The following is a 20300-nucleotide window of genomic DNA, read 5'->3' as shown; positions in this document are numbered from 1 at the left end:
CCTTTCTTTTTTTGCTTGCCAGACGCAAAGCGAATTACTTGAGCTAATATTCTACAGCTGTTTACCTTCCACCACGCTTCCTATTGTTATCTCTTTGAATTCTTTACTTTTCAAGATATTTTCTGTTTTTCTTTCTGCTTCTTTCTTTGCTTTTCGCGACGTCTCCTTCTTTTATCTTTCACATTGTATTTGCTTTCGAAGATTTTATTTTTGAAGTGTGGTAGGAAGCAGGCAAGTATACACACATCGATACAAAAGTAGCGTATAGATATAGATTTTCGCGTTTGAAAAATGTTGTTAGAAAAGACGCGAGAATTCTATAACGCGTAGAGACGGATCTGATTTACGTTTACACCGCGGACTTTTATGCGTTCACAGGAAACGCGAAAGCACAGAAATGCACTCGTCGCAGGTGATATTCGCAAATCGCGTGTAATATTCGAGTATGATACCTTTTGCAGCGTTTATCGCGTAAAACGATTCTCCAACTGTGTTTCGTATTTTTAATCGTCTTTGTGAAAATATAAAAACGCGCAAAACGACCGCGATCTACCAAACTCCATTCAAGCTGCTAGATTTTAAATTTGTATCGGATCTTCAACTCTTCTTTTACCTTTACCGTTGCATCGTTCGGTACATAGAAGATCCATAGAATATTCTCCTATTGGAGAAAAAGCGTTGACCGAAGGAATTAGACTGAGCAAGCTCGCAGGCGAAATCTTAGCGTACCACAGGCCTGTGTTAACTAAATTTCCAGTCGAGCAAGAGAATCGTTAACTGATAAACAAACCACAGCGTTGGGTACGCGCTAACGTGACCGAATTGGCAGAGAAGCGCCTTAAAAGGTTGTCGGTCGCCAATTGGTCGATACAAAATCGTCGCCAACCGCTGCATCGCCAAAGAGAAAGAAAAGAGGACGAAGGAGAGAGAAGAAGAAAAGAAACGAGAGGGGCGAACCACGGAGACAGCTGGAATTGTTTCCCGGGCTTGAGCTTCGCTCGAATAGCCTTTCTTTTTGGCACGGACCCGGCCCGATGCTTTCTCCGACACGACGCGAATACGTCCTTTTCATCCGTTCTCCAGCCGGATCTATGCAAATTGAAATTTCAAAGTTTCTCCGCCAATTTTGTCGATACGCACTGTTACGTAGCCGATAATCGTAAATTATTGAAAAAAAGGAAAAGAAAAGATGATAGAGATCGATGAAAAAGTTAAAAAACAGGCTTCTTCGTACTCGTTAAAAAAAAAGAAAGAAAGAAAGAGCGATAGAACGAGTCGGAACTGAGACGATTTCACTGAGTATGTGCAGCGGAGGCTACGATGCCAAGGAATTATGTCACTCGTCTCGAAATCCGTAACCGGATAACCGATAAACGACGGATACACGCGGCGAAAAACTCGTAAGACCTCGATTCTCGGCCATTGCTGGCTGCACAAAGTGGGGCAAATGAGTAGTAGGTTATTATCAAAGCCGGCCCTCCCTTAAATGGAGAGACAGCATTCGCGGCGTTACGGCGACCGACTGCACGGCAAAACGCTTTGGTATCTTCGACGACGGCGCGGCGCGGCGCGGCGTACTCGAGCGAATCGCTCACGTGCACTCGGGAAATTCTTCGATCCATCCTTTCTACGCGTTGCTTATTTTTGGCACAAGACGAGTATACGATGATTCTACGATAAGATTATAATTACGAAATCGTAAAAAAGAAAATTAAACGTCGGACTATAGCGACGTTATTCTTTGTACTCATCGTATAGCGGCACATGAAAATATTTGAACGTTTATCGCGGAGGATTTTCATAGATCGAAAATTCTAACAATTGAAGATAATTGTTCTATATGTGTGCGCGGTATCAGGTCGTTTTTTAACTTTTTCTCCTTTGTATTCTTTTTGTTCGACGAGAATAGCAAAGATGAAACATTCCAGCAGTCCCCGATGTCGTCCAACAGGTTCACGAAAGGTACTTACGAGGGCCTTGACCGACACCCCGGTGAAGACTAGCGCGTCTTTGGTGAACTTCGAGTAACCCTTCTCGCATACTCGCAGATCACCCAGCGACCTTGCTTTCTACGATCGTTGGGAGCGTCAATGGGAAGTCAGATTAGCAGCGAGTTGCGGATAGTTTCGCGGAGTGGCGAGTTTCGTGAACATCTCGGAAAACCTTCTCGTCCGTCTATTTTCCAATTTTTATAAATTCAACCCCGAAATCTTATCATGCGACAGAGTTTTGCTTCGATATTGTCATCTTGTAACGATACCATCGCAACGTTATTTGCGGTGTTAACCAAACGATAACCTTTCCATTTTTCTCCTAACAAAACCTGTTATCGTATCTGTTCGATGTTATTGCATTCCGAAAGAGATACAAACGTACCAAGACGAAATATCATCCACGATAACGATATGTTACGAAAGTTTTTCAGGATTAAAGAGACAGAGAGGTTTTAACGAACGTCACGAAGCTCGCACTCGTTATGCGATTAGTATGCTGTTACGATAATCAGGATAAATTATTTGTTTGTCGTTCGGTTAATCCTATTGCCACACATCGTGAAGCGAAATAACGGAAGTTCGAAGTAGCTCATGCAGTAATAACTGTTAATAGGGCTGTCATTCCTCTGTCGTACCACGAAACATCGAATGCCGAGCAACATGCTCGCGAACAACTCCAATTAGCTCGAGAGCAAATTGAACCGAATCAACGTTTCTACTTTTCCATCAACGCGGCCAGCCAAAAAAAAGAACTCAAAAATAAGGTCTGATGCTATATAGCGATTTTTCAGGGAAGACAGAAAAAAATATGAAGAACTGTGTCGATCTATCGTTGCGAAATTGACCATGGGTTCTCGTTACATGCTTGTTAACCCTCGACTACGAAGGTTCTTCTCTCGGATACCGAATCATCTTTTCAAATTACCCACACCATCTCGTTCAGGCTCGCCTTCCGTCGTTCCGTTAGTCGGAGATTAACAAAGCGAAGGAAACACCTGACAAGTGGCAACGGGTTATTTTCCATACGTGCCGCGAATATTTTTAGGCAATTAGAGTCTGTGTCGAGGGTTAAAGCTGCTCTCTTTCAAGTATATTACTTAAGGGAGTAGTTCACACAGAATACGCGAGATAATACGGGAAGCGAGTCGAAAATTTATTTGAAATTGTTCATCGCGCATATCGAATTCGATTTACTTTGCGACTATTAGACTGCGAATATTTACGCATTCGTGAGAATTTCGATCGATATAATATTTTATTGTTTGTGGTATCTAACAGATTCTACGATTTTCTACATAGATGCCACCGTTTTAATTTTGTAAATGAAATTTGCATAGAAATTTGCGCGATAAGTATCCGCGATCTAACTATAATTTCCACTCGCCAGGGATGAACTACCCTCTTAAAATAGTCTCTTGCGGATCAATTATAACATCTTAGCTAGAAATAACGAAAATTGAAATGCGAAAATGGGTGGCAAGATGATAAAATATACAAACCTCTTCGGTGTCCATGGCGTGATTGGTTTTCCCGTACGCAGTCTGATCGCCGTCGCTCATGTTCGAGATGTCGCCAAAGCTACGACACTGTTAGTGACAAAATAACAACTGACAAAGTGTAATTCGACAGCCATTAAAGCGGTTTTCTTTTGTCGTTTCAGTCGCGCGAACAAGCGTTCGTTATATAAAAAGACGGTCGTTAAAAGAGTGACAACGAGTAAATCTGATAAATGACGCTAATTGTCAATCACGCGACATAAAATAGTCGATTAGAAGATACGTACGAAAAATTAGAAAGACTAAAAGTAAGTGGCTTAATTATGGTTTTTTCCATACTTACCAACTGTTTGATCGACACGCCAGTCGCGATCTTTTCCTTCGTACATCGATCTTGCTCGTTTCGAGTTGCCTCCGATACATAATTCTGTGTCTGCATGCACAAAATACAATGCACAGGGTACAAAGCTAATCGCATGCGACTGGATATACGGTGATTCATAGTCTACTTGGGCTATTTCGATCGGACTTCTACTATCGTCATTGCAGAGAAACCTCGATATATCACGATACTCGTGGGTGATTACATCGTTACATTCGCTATACATGCAGGATAATTTATGAGTAACAATTTAACAAAGGAATTGATTAGCAATTTCTCTACCTCTGCTGTTTCTATATCAGAGAACGCCCGAAGCGTTCTCTTTGTACTTTTCGATAGGATCAATAAATCAATGGTACTATTATGCGAATAAATACTTATCGACAAATTTATACAAGATTAATCTTTGTTGCTCCTCGGCTATGTATCGGCAATAAATTAAACTACGAATTTTCATATTTCAACTTTCTTAATTTGATCGACAGTTACGGTCTCCGTTTCTAAGACCGGTTCTAAAAACAGACGTTCTTCGTCGCTATACGTCGATCTCGATCTCGAACAAATCGTAAAAATACCTCGTCGAGTTTACGGTTTTTCCACTTGGGACCGCATTTCCTCGCTCGGACGATCACCGAACGAAGGAGAAAAAAAGATGCGAAGAAAGAGTGGACGCACGCGAGACGAATTCCTCTTTGGCCGGTCGCGTGAACGGGACACGCGAGCCACGTGGCGAATTTACGTCGATCGTGCTTCGTGTAACGGACAACCACGGGTTGAATCGAATCCAATCACGGACGATTTACCGGATCGCGACCGACTGTGCGACGAGGAAAAATTGCAGCCACTTTACGCGCTCGCGTGGAAAGTGTTTGAGACTTCACGGTCTTAAGTTTCTGGCCGACGAAACTTACCAGAGATTTCACGTTCACGTTCGATAGATCGTCTTCGTCGGAGAAATCAAGGGTTTCCGGGTTCGTCTGCCGGGGACCGGGGTGCATGCTCGGCTCTTGCAAGTTAGAATTCTAACAAACAGACAAACACGCGCACACTGTACATGCAATACGGTTATACATTATCGTATCGTAGATAGAAACGATACAGCGTATTTATTAAATTGTTCGAATAGCTTCTTTCATTTCGTGAGATGATGAAACAACTTCTATTTTATATTATTTTATCGAATTAGGTATGATCTATTTCGTTATATTTCTATTATTATGTTCGAGCATAATTCAATAAATTGGTATAAAAGAAAAAACATTGTGCGTCTATTATTTCCCTATAAAACGAAAGAAACTTTTCGGACAACCTAATACTAATGCGATAAGTAGTTCAGATATTTGTAGATAGGTCAATTTTCCAAAGCGTAGCACCTTTCACGATTACGAATTAATTTTCACTAATGCGAGTATTGTTATTAAATCAAAATATAGCGTATACACGTACGAATAATAACTACGATATATATGATATAACTTATATACGGTGTGATATAAATTATTAGTCGGTCAAAGCTTTCATTTAAAACTACGTTATATCGTTTCTATCTGCTATACGTAGACGGTTAGGAGGATCAGGCTTGGTATTCCCCTTTCGACATTCCATAGTTGGAGAAGTTCCCGTCAGCGTCGAGAACTATTGGAAAAAATGCAGACTTTATCAGAAAGCAAAGAAGAGGCGGAACTTTAAATATCGATCTCCGGAAATGTTCAACTTCCGAGGAGTTTTCCTTTTAGGAGGAACCTCTACCGAAACTTTTTTCCAGACAGTCCATGTTCTTCGTCCGTGGACAACTAGCAAGTTGTTTTTCGACTTGCAGGAGAACTTTTCCGTGGACGAATCAAATTATCTCAGAAACTTGCGACAAAAGGATACTGAAAAGGCTGCTCTTACGGGAAAATTCTTACCGAATGCTCGAAAAAGAAATTCGCCTCTTAAGAATGCCGTTGCTTGGAAAGATAGACCGATGCAAGCGAAAAATGTAAATGGAAAACGTAAATAGAAAACGTAAATGGAGAAGTAGAGGTACCGTTCTCGGCGTCGATTAAAGTGAAAAGCCTGGAAACTATTGCTCGGAATCGGAAGCATGCAAATAAGGATTAAACAGGCACTTCCGGTTTCTGCCAAGACCATCGTCTATCGACGTGGATGCTTCTTCGACGTCGCTAATTAACACGACATAACGGTTCATGCACAGCATGTGTTTCTACCGGGTTTCTTCGTCAGTCGCGGGTTCCTCGGTCTCGATTCGATCGTCTCGACATCCGGCTGGCACCTTTTCTTGTCCGCAGGAAGAACATGCTCGCGAGCGCACGACTCTTCTCGTTTGCGATTCGTTAACACAAGGTGTTAACAAAAGAAAAAAAAAAAAAAAGAAAAACTAGACGAGACGAATGAAAGAAACGAAATTCAATGGTCGAAATTCTATCGTTATTTGCTTCCTCGGAAATATAAAGTACGAGCGAGATATAAAGCCGACTCGCTGATCTACGACAACTGCTAGTTTATTGGATTGTCGGAAAAGTTCGCGTAGAGTTCGCGTTATAAATTTCTATCAAACGTTCACTCTTTTTTAACACTTTGTAAATGGCTGTACGGTGTTGTAGAAAATTTAAGGAACACGCTTCGGTGCGTTCACTCACCACAGAAATGTTCTCCTTTTCAAGCTCGTTCTTCTTGCTCTTTTTGGTCTTCTTTGTGCGAGGAGTGAGATTCGGCGAGGCATCGTTACCGGCGACGCCCTCGATCTTCTTCTTCTTCGTCTTGGTGCCAACCTTCGTGCCCGGCGAGGTCACCACGCTCGTGCTCGTTGTTATCGTTTCCTCTCGGCTTTCGCTCTGTGTTAACAGGCAGAAACAGATTTTTATTGTTTTATCGGTAGGGTTACCGATGAAATTCCTATTGGCTCACAATCGAACGCGTATCGAAATTCGTATCGAGATCTACGTCTGTATCCATATTCGAGTAGAACGATCGTGTTAACTATAATAACTTCTTCTGCCTCTATCCACGCATCATCTTGGTTTTCTCTTAATACGCGTCCTCCAGCGGATAAAAACTTCGCGTAATCTGTAATCTCGGCTAAATTAGAGGATGTCGCTCCAACAGTTCCCCTAATGATATCCTGCGTGTTCCTTCGTGCGTCTTCTATCGACGCGCATCCGGAGGGAGAAACTCGAAAGTTACGAAATATCGAAAGTAGTATCGTTAATAACGATGTTCCGACGATACTGATATATACTCGCGCGGTAATTCGATCCTGTTATTCTTTCGAAAGTTTATAAATAAACGAATTTCTGATCAATAGTCGTAAACCGAGCAGCGATCGAGGAGCTTCTTTTTCTCCTAAAAATCGAGTAAATTGCATCGGATTTTAATCGGTAGTGGCCTACTAATTTGCATAGCGGAAAAGCGACACTCGGTATAATTTCGAGGCTCGAAAAATAGCTAATCTTGGAAAGTGGATCGAGCGTAAGTGTAACAGCACGCACATTCGTGGAAACCGCTTTCCTTCGATTTCAGATAGTTTATCAAGATCGACGATAGTATCGACGCTCCTGCCGATATCTCTGGAATTTTGAATATTATTACGAATCCTAACGAGGATATATGGAGCTATATCGTGGTAGATTTTTTTCCCGTACAATTCTTTATGTATTCTCTTAGACGTATACGACGCGCAGCAATGTGCGTTGCATCGCGATCAATGAGCAAACTCGTCGAGGAAGAGCGAATGCTCGAGTTAACTAGATATTAACGATCGGCTAGATACGAATCGCGCAACAGAGCGATTTTACTGTCTAACAAGCGAATCGTGAAACAGGTGCACGAACCTTAAGAAACGCTAGAATTGACAAAATCTTCTCTGCGAGAAACATTCTGTAGAAGCTCGTTGGAACGTAAAATTTATTTCGTACGCGATTTGACGATACTTTGGTTAGGAAGAGATGTTACAATTAACGTAACAACGAGGTAGGCGTATTAGAATGGAAACAAAGTATTTTACGATGAAAGAAAGGATTGTCGGATAACGATATTTTATCAGAAACGGATCGCATTTGCGTCTTGAAGTTTATGTTTACGCTTCGCGTTATTACGTGGCAAATATTCTTCTGTCGGGACGTACGCTTATCGAATAACGTAATTGAAATAGAGCGAACCCGATGGAAAGATTCTATAAACTGTGGCTGTCATAGTTTCGAAGATAAGTAAACGACACATTTACTAGCGTTTTAAATGCAATGCTGATCTTCTCACGGCGATTTGTGTTCGCGGTTGTTGTGTCTAATGAATTTCCGGTTCTCGCGCCCGTAGCTCGCCACTGTCCTCTCGGTAAATCGATAAGGAAATCGTCCCAGTCCAATCATGCAATTTACGAAGGCTACATTTTATGGTGATTTTAAGGAACCCTGTTTTAATTGACGCGACTGGCGGTACAGCAATTAAATCTCTGATAAATATTCATAGATGGAGCCGAGCGGATCAGATCAGAACGCGATCTTAAACAAGATGTTAGTAAACATCGCGCACTTTCCACACGATTAACATCTGGTGCGTAAGATTTGTCCGGCGTTCTCTTCTTCTGTTTTTTAAATTTACTACAAATCTTTTTTAAACAGATAGTCGAATTTCGAATTGCTAATTAAAAGAAAGATATATAGGAGTATAATTTATCAACTTTTCAAACATCATGATTAATCGATTCATGCCGCTTGAAACGTTCCCACGGTTCCTTTTCATTGATCCTTTAATCAGAAAGACAAAATCACTTCAATTTTTACGAGAGAAAGATACATCAAACGATTCTACGTTTAATAGTCTCCCGTATGTAGTTGTTTTTCTGTCGAACTATCAGAACCGATTTAAATATGGCAATTCGCCCGTGAAGCGTTGCGTTTTACTTTCAAAAACGATATCTAAACAGATGGAAACTAATATTCAATACGAGACCAAGATAACAAATAGACACTGTTACGTATGCGAGATTAGTTAACATTAAAATCGTACGATCTATTAACCCCATCCAACGTACAAATTTCTCGCGATCATTTCACCAACTGTCCGTTCCGATCCGATAAAATCTCTGTGAAATCTTCATCTTCTGTCTCGTCGAACATCCCATAAATAATTCTTAAAGAGGCTGTAGCATCTCGATTTGTAAATTAAAAACGATCCAGGCTTGCGAAGAACTGGCCATATACAAATTCCTCGCGATAATACTCCGTTCCACGCAAACCGCTCCTTCGAATCTCAATCTCGATCAACGCAGCGTTTAATCGCGCACGATTGTTAATTACGCGAACAGCGAAAGTAGCAAGGCGAACCTCGGCGATTCCTTTTGCTCTGGTTGCTCCCGGCGAGCTTAATGAAGAGATCCTGACGTGAAATTAGTTACGACGATCGTGGCGCGTTCTCCGCTGCCCCGGTGATAACTTTATCGCGATCCTCTTATTAGACGACGCTGATCGACGCGATGCTTTGTTGCGAGCGTCGCTCCGACCCGACACACGTAATTACACGGTCACGTAACTCTCGCAAACCCGATTCCGCCGACGATTACGCGGCGTTCACGCCGAACGCAACCGCCAAAGATCTTTGGAAAATCGCGCGCCAACGTTTCCCGGACACTGACTATATCTCTTAATTAGCACTATGATGACTGGTGACGATGCGGTAACGTCACGCGAGTGTTATGATGACTAATGAGTGTTATAATGATTCATATATATAGAAATATAAATAGAAAGATCACGAGTGAAAAACATGATCGAATTTCTTGTCGTTTATGGGAAAGCAATTTTAAAATTCGATACAGCGCGAAATAATTCCTCGTCGTTTAATTTTTAACTATCTCTACGTTTAATTTTGAAAGTGCACGTAAAGTACGAAAATATTTTTATTAAGCAGGGAAATATTTTGCCACGACGAAGACATTAGATGTGCCAAGTCGTTGAACGATCGAATTACGTACGACGATGATTTAAAAAGTGAAATGTATAATGTTGCATTCGCGACGATACGCTTAAATCTTCCTGCAGCTACAGGTTAATATCTTCCTCGTTTTCTCGAGGATCGAACGCCGAGAATAAAAATGGAAAAAAAGCGAGCCTCGCGTGATCGGCAAATTCGATGAATAATAAGATGGTCACGGTGAGCGGGAACAGCGACGGACTTTCGTAAACCTCGAGACTTTCTAATTCGGAGACTTCCGATTCACTTTCACAATTTTTGGCTGGAATCTCTCGATCTTCGGTCTCTTCCGATCGTCCCAGCACGCGATCATTCGACCAACACACCGGCTATTTTCTCGTTAAGAGTAGCGAAGATGCGAGGTAATTTTCAGAAGGAAAAGAACGTTCGCACGTACCGTGGAAAATCGTTGCTTCCTTCGCGCCAGTTTCTTTCACGCTGATCCTAATCTACCTCACTTTCTCGCGACCACCGAGTAATTCAAATTCGTTCGATTTAGAAAGTAAAAGATAAACGTTCGTTAAACGAGTGTCAAAGATCACCACAAACACCAATAGTAACAATTTCGATAATTTTTGTCGAAAACTTTGGGAAATTTCGAAGAAATCGAACAATTCTTCCTGGACGAAGACCGGCTAGTCGCTGAGGACGACGACGCGCGTCTACCTTGGTAACGAGGTCGACGAAAGCTGACGGAAGAACCACAAGGAACAGACGAGAGGGAAGGAGAGAGTGCAAGGGAATGCAAAGAGAAGGGGAACGTGTTCGTGGAGCGCCCTGGGGCCGGGGCTCCCTTAGCGCTAGCTCGGGCAGACAGACATCGCGATACCGATCAGAAAAATTCTATGCAAACGGGAAACGTTCAGGAAGAGCGTGGTCGCGCCTGATAAAACAGTAACCGCGGGATAAATCACTCGAGGATGCAATTAAACCAACGATAGATCTCTCCTTTCGGTAACAAAAGTCCGGCTAAGTATTGGCAGATTGGATTTGTGCGAGGATCAAGCGTACTTTTTGCTAGAACAAAATTCAAACAGATAAGGGAGTCAGAAAAAGAACACGTAATTGTAGGATGAGGAAATTGCAGGACTTCGAGTTGCGCTTAAATCGAGATTGAATTTACAAGAAGAGAATGTTGAAGATTGAAAAAGTTGAAAAAGACGAAGAGACAAAAAAGTAGATACGATTAGATGTTCTATTATACAGCTATATGTAACTATCTGTACAAGTTTCGCGCGTATTGGTCCGTGAATCGCAAGTTCTATCCGACGATAGATCGAATTTATGCGATAAGCAAAGGTAGTATAAAAAAACTCGAACAGACAAGAGGGACGCTTAAAAGATGTTAAAGAGATTGAAATAGACGAAGAGGTAGAAAAGTATAGCCAGTGATTTTCGTTGGATGACCTCGTAGCGAGTTGACCCAAGTCCTACCTGACCGAAGATCATCCTCGTGGAGATTCGCACCGAGGATCGAGACGTTTGAATGACCGCTAGATCCACGACTCTAAAGCTGTCTGGCAACGTTTGGAAGAACCTGACCAGGTTCAGAAAACTCGGTGCTCTCCAAAGCGTAGACAGCGAGGAGGAAACCGTGGGGATACGTTGGATTTCCGCGATTGGCCGTTTCCACCGGACACGGGGAGACGGTTGGCCGCGTATGGGTGGCCAGGTGAAACACGAGGGGAGCAGACGGTGTTCAGAATAGCAGAACGAAAGGTAGCAAGCCGATCCAACAGTAAACAGAGTCTCAGGATTGGCCGGCGGTTCTTCGTCCAAGATCGACCTCGATCTACTCTTCATCGTGCTTTCGATGTAACGCGCTCGTTTGGTTTTTTGAACGTCACTCGGCTATGTTTCACGCGTATCTACGCGTGTGTCTGTGTGTGTGTGGGGGAGTCGTTTCGTGACACGTGATCGAGGAAACCGGTATTCGAATAGCGATAACTGGAAACTTTGGTCGCCTGACATATAGGAAGTAAATCGTGATCTCGATCGAGTGTGGAAATTATGGAAGTTGTGCGTATGGAAAAGATCCGACCTTGGTAGCTCGGTGTCTGAGAGTTGCGACCTTGAAAGTTCAACGTACGAGAGTCGCGGTCTTTAAATTTCGATGTAGCAACTTTTACGCGAAGATTTTCGTTTAAATTTAATTCGAATACTCGCAACGACGAATTACCGAAAGTTTGACGTTGGAAAATCCCAAAAAGTTACGCAGAGAATTTACCTTCGAAAATAACGTCGAAACGCTCGTTGTCCTAATTTAAGTACACCAAGTTTTAAAGTTCAACGACGTTAAAAAAAACTGAGATGTCTAAATTTCAGCTTTAAAACTATTCAACTATTCGACTATTCAACATCCAAATTCGATTTCAGAGTTTATTACGAGCTTCGAAATTTCGTGGCCACTGTCACGGAATTTTCACGCAAAAAATGAAAAAGCTCTGCTTTATAAAACTCGGTCGAAACTTTGAACTGGAATTTGTCTGAATTCGATTTAAAAGTTTGTCACGGCCTCGATCTCGGTCGAGCTCGTTCCTAGCGGAATAGGTTACACGGCATGGGCGGTAGTCGTTGAACCGGCTGTCTGATAACTCGGTTTCGTAGCGTCGTCTTGATAAACGAGCGGATTGCTTCCGGTACGCGTTCATCTGTTCACGTGAAGCCCGTGAATTATCGTTGTCGCTTCTATTCGTGTCGTCGAGGTACATTCAACTCGTTGTTTCTCGTTCCACCAACACGCAACGTTATTTCCGGAGCCTTGCACTTGCTAATTAATTTCGGACATACAACGGGTTTGGACGAAACACGGCTGTACGCTTTCTTCTTTGGTACAGTCGATGCTTTTTCGAAAGTAAAAGCCCCGATAATTTTTATCTCGCTGTTCGTAAAAGTGAATCGTAAAAGCGAAATTTATGTTTGCAAGCAGGAAATATCCTGATATTTCAGATCTAGCGAAAGTACTATAAGTTTGTTGACAGTTTTCGTCCGAGGATCTAAAAATCAAATCTGAAAAGTCGATTCAGGCCTATCTGCGAGCCAGTCAAACGCAAGATACAAATAAAATTACGCGACTTGGAGAGGATAATCTCACAACTGGAAGTGGGATAGTTTTTTAATATAGTAAGCGATACCCACGAAGATACCCAGCTGTTGACGAGCGGATAGCAGAATGGAATTGTTATAATTATTCAGCGAAATTATTCTATTTAACTAGGATCACGTGTTACCAAATTCGTTGCGCGACTGCTCGTCTTTACTAGGTAGACCGCGAGTTTCGATACTTATCAGGAACCTGATTTATGCCGCATATCAAACGCGATTTAATTGCCGGCTTGTCGAGTTTCGGTTCGCGTTACCAGCTAGTCGTAATTCCGTTCATAGCCGTGAACTACATTCGTCCATACTCTCACTGGACCTCGTCGTGGAATAAAGGAGCGCAGGCTCGCGTGTCGTATTCTTCGCCGGTGTCAATGAAGAGAAATAACGGAGAATGAAAGTGGTTACGCATCGTTGCTCGGTGTCAACGAGCCAATTAGGCCTTTGTTATTTAATTAAACGCGCCAACGTTTACGCTACAACGCCTTGCCGCTTCAACGTTTCCTTTTCACCTCTGTATTTGTTTTTCCTTTAGCTTTCAGGAAAAAAGTAAAACAAAAAAGAAAAAGAAGAATAAAGAAGTTAAGAGCGAAGAGTTTTATGGTGAATCGAACGGAACGTCAGCTTACCTGGTTAACGAGATTAATTATCACCGCCACGAAATATGCGTGGGAGCAGAAGCAACGGTGTAATTAGTGCCGCGGTGTACCGGCAGGAAAAGCGGAATGGCTCGTTTGCAAGAATTACTCAACACTCGGCAGGAACGCGAATAACACTGCCTCTTTGCAAAGCGACGCGCTGGTAGCATCGGTTCGCCACGAAATAGCTTTGCCGGAAACAACGTAGTCGGTCAATTACTCTCAAGTTGTGTCTACCGATTTTCTACCTTAAATTCGATCTAATAAAATGTTCTCTCTCAACATTCCGCGTCATTTATCCGACGAAAAAAGACTATACCAATTACTCTCAAGCTGCATGCTGACCTTTTACTCGAAATTTAATCCAACTTTTACTTTTGCTAAAATTCTTCGCGTAAACGTATCGGTCACGTTATTTGGTCAGTGAAACACGACACACATCACTCAACGTCAAATAACAACAACGGAATCATTCCTTCTAATGTATTATATAATATAATATAGAAGACACCATTTAGTTGACGATCAAATTGCATAGATTTTTCAATATGAACCGAAAGAGTGTGTGCTACAAAGATGAGAAAAATATCTGAAAAAAACATCTTTCTAAGCTTTATAGCGTAGCCACTGGAATTATATGGAACGAATCTCTGCGATCTCATCGTCAATTAAACAACATCCTTCGTACGAACGAGTATCAAGCGTTTTGTCAGAAAAGTTAGAAGGGTTGATAGAACTCTCAACGTTTCAAACTGTCAAGCGCGTCCTACCTTAATGTAGCTCGCTCTTACGTCTTAACAAAGATCCGTGTGGTTGATTAGTCGCAAACGAAGCAACACTTACGTCACCCACGTTAGAAACGTCGCTGGTCTCGTCGTCGGGGGTTGCAAGAGGTGCGCGAACCGGTGACTCGAGCTCGTGGTTTTGAAGTTGTTCCTCGTTCACTGGTTCCGCGTCGTTGTCGATCTCGAGGCACTGCGTCTCGGAGACTATCTTCACGCTGCTTTCGGATATCACCACTTCTGTTTTCTCGATGAAAGTGGGCTCCGATACGGACAGTTCGCTGGACGATTCCGTTATCGCGTTTTGCTCGTCCATGTTATCGTTTGCTTCCTCTTTCGTTTCTTCCTCCTTAATTGGCCCCTCCTCCTCCTCCTCTTCCTCCTCCAGCAAATTCCCAATCGGAGGATCGATCTTATCAGTCGACAGGGTCTCGCGAGCCTGAATATCTTCTGGAAGATATTGGTCGCAATTTTCTTCGCTTAGCACTCGACGTTCCGTGTCCAGGAACTCCTGAGTACTAGCTGCATCTGCCGAGCTTTCCGAGTGACTCAATGTTACGTCGTCGAAGCTTCTGAACTGCATCGTCGGCGTGCCTCGGGCCTCTTCTTCCGATTCCTCGATCGCCTTCCCTGGAACGGAAAGTTCCTCGACATCTTCGGGAATTTTCTCCTCCATCGAGGAGGAAGATTTATCGTTCGCCGATACCTTCGACTCCTCGTCCACCGAGAACTCTTTTACCTTCTCCCTTTCCTTGTCACGCTCAGTGTCTATAAGCTCGAAAGTATCAACTAGTTTCTTACTTTCCAGTACGGTTTCTTTGGCGAATTCTTCGGTGGTACGAGGCTCTACGTCCTCCTGACACAAGGACTGATCGAAATTATCAGAAAACTGACCAGTTTGTCGATCCTCCGCATCGACCGTCTGCTCTGACCACGTGTCTATCGCATCTCTCTTCCGCGAATGGTTCTCTTCCATCGTTACAGCGTCTTTCACGATATCTGTTCCCATGGATTCGAAGATCATGCCCTGAACCTCTTGCTCTTGTTGGTACTTGTCCACGTAACTCGCAGACACGGTTGTGGTTACCTGGTCTTGCTCGTGTTCGTAAGATGACTCGAACGATTCCCGGGTCGTAGTCGTCACTTCTGATAGCCTCTCGGTGGCCTCTGTGGGTCGAAGGACGGGATAATTTGGACGCAGGTCTTCGTCGTCCTCGTTCTGCGGGAATTTGCCATCGTTGGACGTGTCACGCGCCAGCTGATCGATCTCACGCGTCGTTGTTTCTTCGACCAATATCGTGCTGCCAACTTCCGATTGCTCATCGAACGCCTGTTCCTCCTCCTCCTGCTCCTCCTCCTCATCCCGGAAACCTACCGTGATCGGTTCTGGCTTCACGTTCTCCTCGTACGAAGAATTCGAGATTTTCGTCTCCGGTGACATGTGACCATTTTGATAACTGTACGACTTATCCACCAACGCGGAATGTTCCGTTTCCGCCACGATGAATTTCGCGTTTACGTCGAGGACGTCCTCCTCCTGATGTATGTCCAAGACGATCCTCTTGACCGCTTCTGGTTCGTTCATCGTTTCTTGTTGCTCATCCGATTCGATACCGACCTCCTCTTCGGTGCTGGAGCAAATTCTCAAGGCTAGCTCGCTCTCGATTAATTCTTGAAGACTCTTGTCGTCGGTGTCCAACTCGTTACGCGTGTTGTTAGTCAGGATTAGGTCGTCCTCGTCGTCGTTGTTGTCACACAACGAGATTAGTTGCTTGTTACTCGCGGTTAGGTTATCCAACTGGATCAAACCGTTGTTAGATTGAACACTACACACCTCGCTCTTTTTGCTACTTACGACATTGATCGACTTCTTGGTCGCCACCTCCGCCATTGTGGTGCGCCTGGATCGTCGGACAGTCGCACCGTGGACACCTGTAATCACAAAATTGTATTATCGCTATTATTATGCCGCGCAGGTTTACGGAAATTTGTAATTCCACAAAATTGGCCACGAATTTGAAGATAAGCAAAGATACACGTCATTTCTGATCTTTATGAAATATCACACGTCGAATACGCACGCAATGTTTTATGGCGACTAGAAAAATTATTAAGCGCATCGTTACGTTTCCCATAATATTTAATTAATTAATTAATTAGCTCCGCGTATATTAAATTTTGTATTATTCACTGGTACTTTCGTGCGACTATGAGGGTTGTACGTAGAATCAATGGAAGAAAAAGATACGTACAAATATTTTCCGTAGCTACTGTACGCGGAGGAAATAGAGAACGAAATAAAGAGGAGATCGCGAAGGAAATCGCGAGTGACCTGTGAACGCTGAATATGCCGGTCGAAGCAACCGGCAGCAGTGGTTTTATGGTTATGCGAAGGCAAAGCTTGCTTTAGTAGCCCCATAAAGTGAACGGCCGAAGAAACGCGTTCGTTGTTCGTCGACTTCGCGACGGGACAACGAGTTCGACCTCGGTCAGGAAATTAACGACGAGAATTCGAGAGAAACTCCGCGCCCTCGCATCGTGACTCGCCATTGATTTACGCGACGCAAATAACAGATTAATGTTCTGTTTGGTAATTCGCGCGCTCTTTCCCGTCGAATTATCTCCAGTCTGTACAACTGGATAACCGATCGACGTTGCGCAGTTTCGTGCCTCCTTTGCGAGCCATTCGGAAGAAGGTCACTGGGTATTTCTGGATCAACGATTTTCCTGGTCTTATTCCAGGGACGACTAGGAAGAGAGATTCGTTTAATTCCACGACAGAGTTGGATTACACGACGATAGTTTTCATTTCGGATGCAAAAGCAGACGCGCCGTGTATATCGCTAAAAAAATGCGTCGTACGTACAATGCCGCGGAAAAGTAATAAGACAAATTTTCTTTCTCGAAACAGTTACTCGAAATATCGTAAATACGAAAGACCGAATTGATTTGTACACCTTTTCTCAAAGGCTGTGTTTTTGTTTATCATTCGTGTAATCGTTCTGAAGTAATCTCTTCCGGCACTGTGTATGATTTCTTGCGCGTTGGATCGTCCTTTAAAAGCCAGTGAAGGTTATTAATATATCCGTGGATTTGGATGTGTTCCCCTTGGTATAAACATTCGCGATCTGACGATTACGAAAATATGCGGGGGCAAACCGGAGATGGTAGGTCGTAGCAGAGAAGAGAAGGCACGCTCTATTCTTAGATTGCTCCGAATTCGGTGAACAACGAGATCCGCTGTCCTTCTGGGAGAGACGCCGCGCAATTCGCGCCACTCCGTATGACCGCAGGGATGCTAACCAGAGAGACCACTCCTCCCCTTGGCTTTAATTTCCGTGGTGTCCTCTCGGTGCGCGTGCATCGAAATTAACGGAAGATGCGGCCGTATGGAACTCAGGAAGCGGTTGCAGCGCTGCCGCGTTGTTGGCTGCCAAGTTGAATCCTCCTATTATTAGCTATTCCGTGCGTTCGCGTATTTATGCCATAGCGACCGAACGTATTTCGAAAATGAAATCTGAAACTGCTCAAGGATACCACGCTGGCTGCTTCCTGGAATCGTGTTGTTTCGCAAATTGAAAGATTTTTGCGAGCCATCGTGAAACAACAAATATCGTACCGGCTGCGCCAGTTTGCTAGAGGTTTCTGTTTGCTGCGTTTCAAGCTTCGATTTTGAGATTTTCGCAAAAATTGATCCTAAAAGTAAATGACGCGCTAGATACCAGTAGAATTAGATCGCTGAAAGTAAAGAATTTGTTACAACTCAAAATATAATAGGACTGTTTCAGTCCTTTGTTAAATATCGCTAAATGATACGTACAAGCACTGTATAGCGAGGTATTTCCTAGGATGGTAAGTTACGTTCTCGAATTTTAAATTCATCTTGAGACGACGTTAGATCGTTGGTATACGTATTGGCACACGTCAAAGTTATTAACACTTTAATGACTTTGTATCTACTAGACCATACTCGCAAGAACTTTAGACGCTTCAAAGAATCACGTTCCACGAACATATCCTTGAACAGTATGCAAACACATGACAAACTGGCAACAGATTGTTCACCGGTGAGAACGCACCTTTAAAGGCTCTGAAAGACTCTGTTTGCGTCACGTCTTCTTGTTGCACACGTTTCTAAATTCGTCACGTGTAGTTTATTCCGGGAGCATTTCGCGCAAAAATTTATGGCCACCGAAACGAGCGTTAATCGATGTTCTTTGGCTCGTTAAAGTTGCCGTGGGTCAGGCTTGTGGTTGGAATTAGAAAGAATAAGACGCTAGTGCAGATACGGTAAATTATATCAACTACGAATTAGTCGAGTGTGATGATCGGACAAGGTATAATGAAACAGCTTCTAAACGTCTTTTTAATAGCCACAATTATTATTCCGGTTGGTGGCTGCGTCGCGTGGATGTTTTTAGCGAATCACGCAGCGAAACGACGCGGAACTATATGTATATTGATTTAAAGTGGTCGTTAAGGAATTCCTAACTGTCTCGTCCACGTCGATATATCGTAACGTTGCGTGTATCATTGCACGATTTTATCGATGCCGCACACGGGTCTGTATTTATAAGCAAATGTTTCAGTGCGATTCGCTAAACGAAATTCGTAAATAGCGGACAGAATTAAGTGGACTCTTGTTATACGATCCACTTATTCGTACGTGCAAACCTGCTTCTTCTTCGACAAATCCGTACAAATTCGCGCAATTTCTACTCTATGGTACAATATATGTACTTTTAAGAAAGGTGTAACGTCGCGTAAGAAGATAGGGAATATTTAAAGAAAATTGTATTCGAGAGATTTATGTTCACCGATTAACGGATTAATTTTATCTTTATCCCTACCGAGAAAACAATCCAAGCAAACTACCGTCAAAAATTGCTTGACAAATTCCAGCATATCGTGGTCCGAGCAGAGCACGATTTATAAACAGAGAAAGAGAACGGTCGGGTTGACTCTAACATAAACTAAGTCGCGCCGCAGTAAAATTAGAAAGTGGTTCGAAGCGCGCATGCGCCCGTGCTTCGGCGTCCCTGTAGCGCGCATGCGCGTTCACCAGTTTTTCCATGCTCCACGGCACAACGTGATATTTAAAAGCGCGCAGAACGTTTTCAAGTCCGTGGTCGTCGTGCTTCTCAAATCTTTCGCGCGCTGTCTCTTTAATTCGATCTTTCTCCCTCTCCTCCTCCTCCTCCTCCTCCTCCTCCTCCTCCTCTTCTTCCTCTCCGTTTTCGTTTTCTCCTTCTAGGTTCGCTCGTATTCTCTTTCTTCCCTACCCTTTCTATCCGTTCGTCGATCTTTTTCTCCCGCTTTCTCGATCTCTTTCGCTCGATCCAGTCTCTTCTTTTCTCTCTCGTCCCTCTCGTTGGCCGGCGTTTCTCCGAGGTCGTTCTTCGGGTTCACGACCGGGACTATAGGAGATCCCTTCTCTCTTTCTCCCGGATCGTGGCTAACTCTCTCGTTTCAACCTATCCTCTATTTTTAGAATGACACACTACCGCGATTCAACGACGCTCGCACGCCACGAGACTCGCCGCCGCAGCCGGGAAATCCTCTGCCCAAAAGCGGTCGCGAACGAAAGCGACAGCGCCACTTTTCGTTTCGATTCACGCGACGTTCCCGTGCCGTTCCACCTTCGTCGATTCCTTCTCAACCTCGTCCGCCGTGCACCATGATAAACCAGACTCGTTCGCGATGAAACCATCGCGTCTATCTATGTTTCATAAACTCTACATCATCGAACCTCTAATCTACGAATTTCAATAAATTAAAGTAAACTTTAAATACTACTAAGCAATGAATAATACCAAAAGCGAATAATTTTATGATCGTTAGTCTGTAGCATACCGAAGGAGAAATAAACGAACAAACAAATATTCTAAAACTCTCTCTGTATTTTGATACTATTCGTTTTGCTTCGTATAGACTCGACT

The 20300-nt window shown here is 43.3% G+C and overlaps 1 protein-coding gene and 1 long non-coding RNA gene across 22 annotated transcripts in view; one reads left to right on the top strand and one right to left on the bottom strand.

The window, feature by feature from the left end:
* The window catches only part of LOC100649516 (uncharacterized protein YFR016C), a 74425-nt gene that overhangs the window by 20682 nt on the left and 33443 nt on the right, over positions 1 to 20300 (bottom strand). For 6 of the 20 annotated variants that reach the window (XM_048412935.1, XM_048412942.1, XM_048412937.1 and 3 more), the window contains exons 1-7: positions 19212 to 19281; positions 14423 to 16293; positions 6515 to 6709; positions 4784 to 4894; positions 3834 to 3923; positions 3494 to 3580; positions 1971 to 2069 (exon numbers count right to left, since the gene is read on the bottom strand). In XM_048412935.1, coding sequence (XP_048268892.1) covers positions 1971 to 2069; positions 3494 to 3580; positions 3834 to 3923; positions 4784 to 4894; positions 6515 to 6709; positions 14423 to 16293; positions 19212 to 19266 — 2508 coding nt within the window. In that variant the 5' untranslated portion in view covers positions 19267 to 19281. Of the gene's footprint in view, positions 1 to 1970; positions 2070 to 3493; positions 3581 to 3833; positions 3924 to 4783; positions 4895 to 6514; positions 6710 to 14422; positions 16294 to 19211; positions 19282 to 20300 lie in introns of those variants that run through there. The other 14 variants (XM_048412951.1, XM_048412952.1, XM_012317042.3 and 11 more) reach the window with 13 other exon arrangements.
* Positions 1 to 20300, top strand: part of LOC125386472 — a 65837-nt gene that overhangs the window by 27288 nt on the left and 18249 nt on the right. The window lies entirely within an intron of this gene.

Source organism: Bombus terrestris, chromosome 15 (genome assembly GCF_910591885.1).
Source record: "Bombus terrestris chromosome 15, iyBomTerr1.2, whole genome shotgun sequence".
NCBI lineage: Eukaryota > Metazoa > Arthropoda > Insecta > Hymenoptera > Apidae > Bombus > Bombus terrestris.
This window is presented reverse-complemented; position numbering and strand designations above follow the sequence as displayed.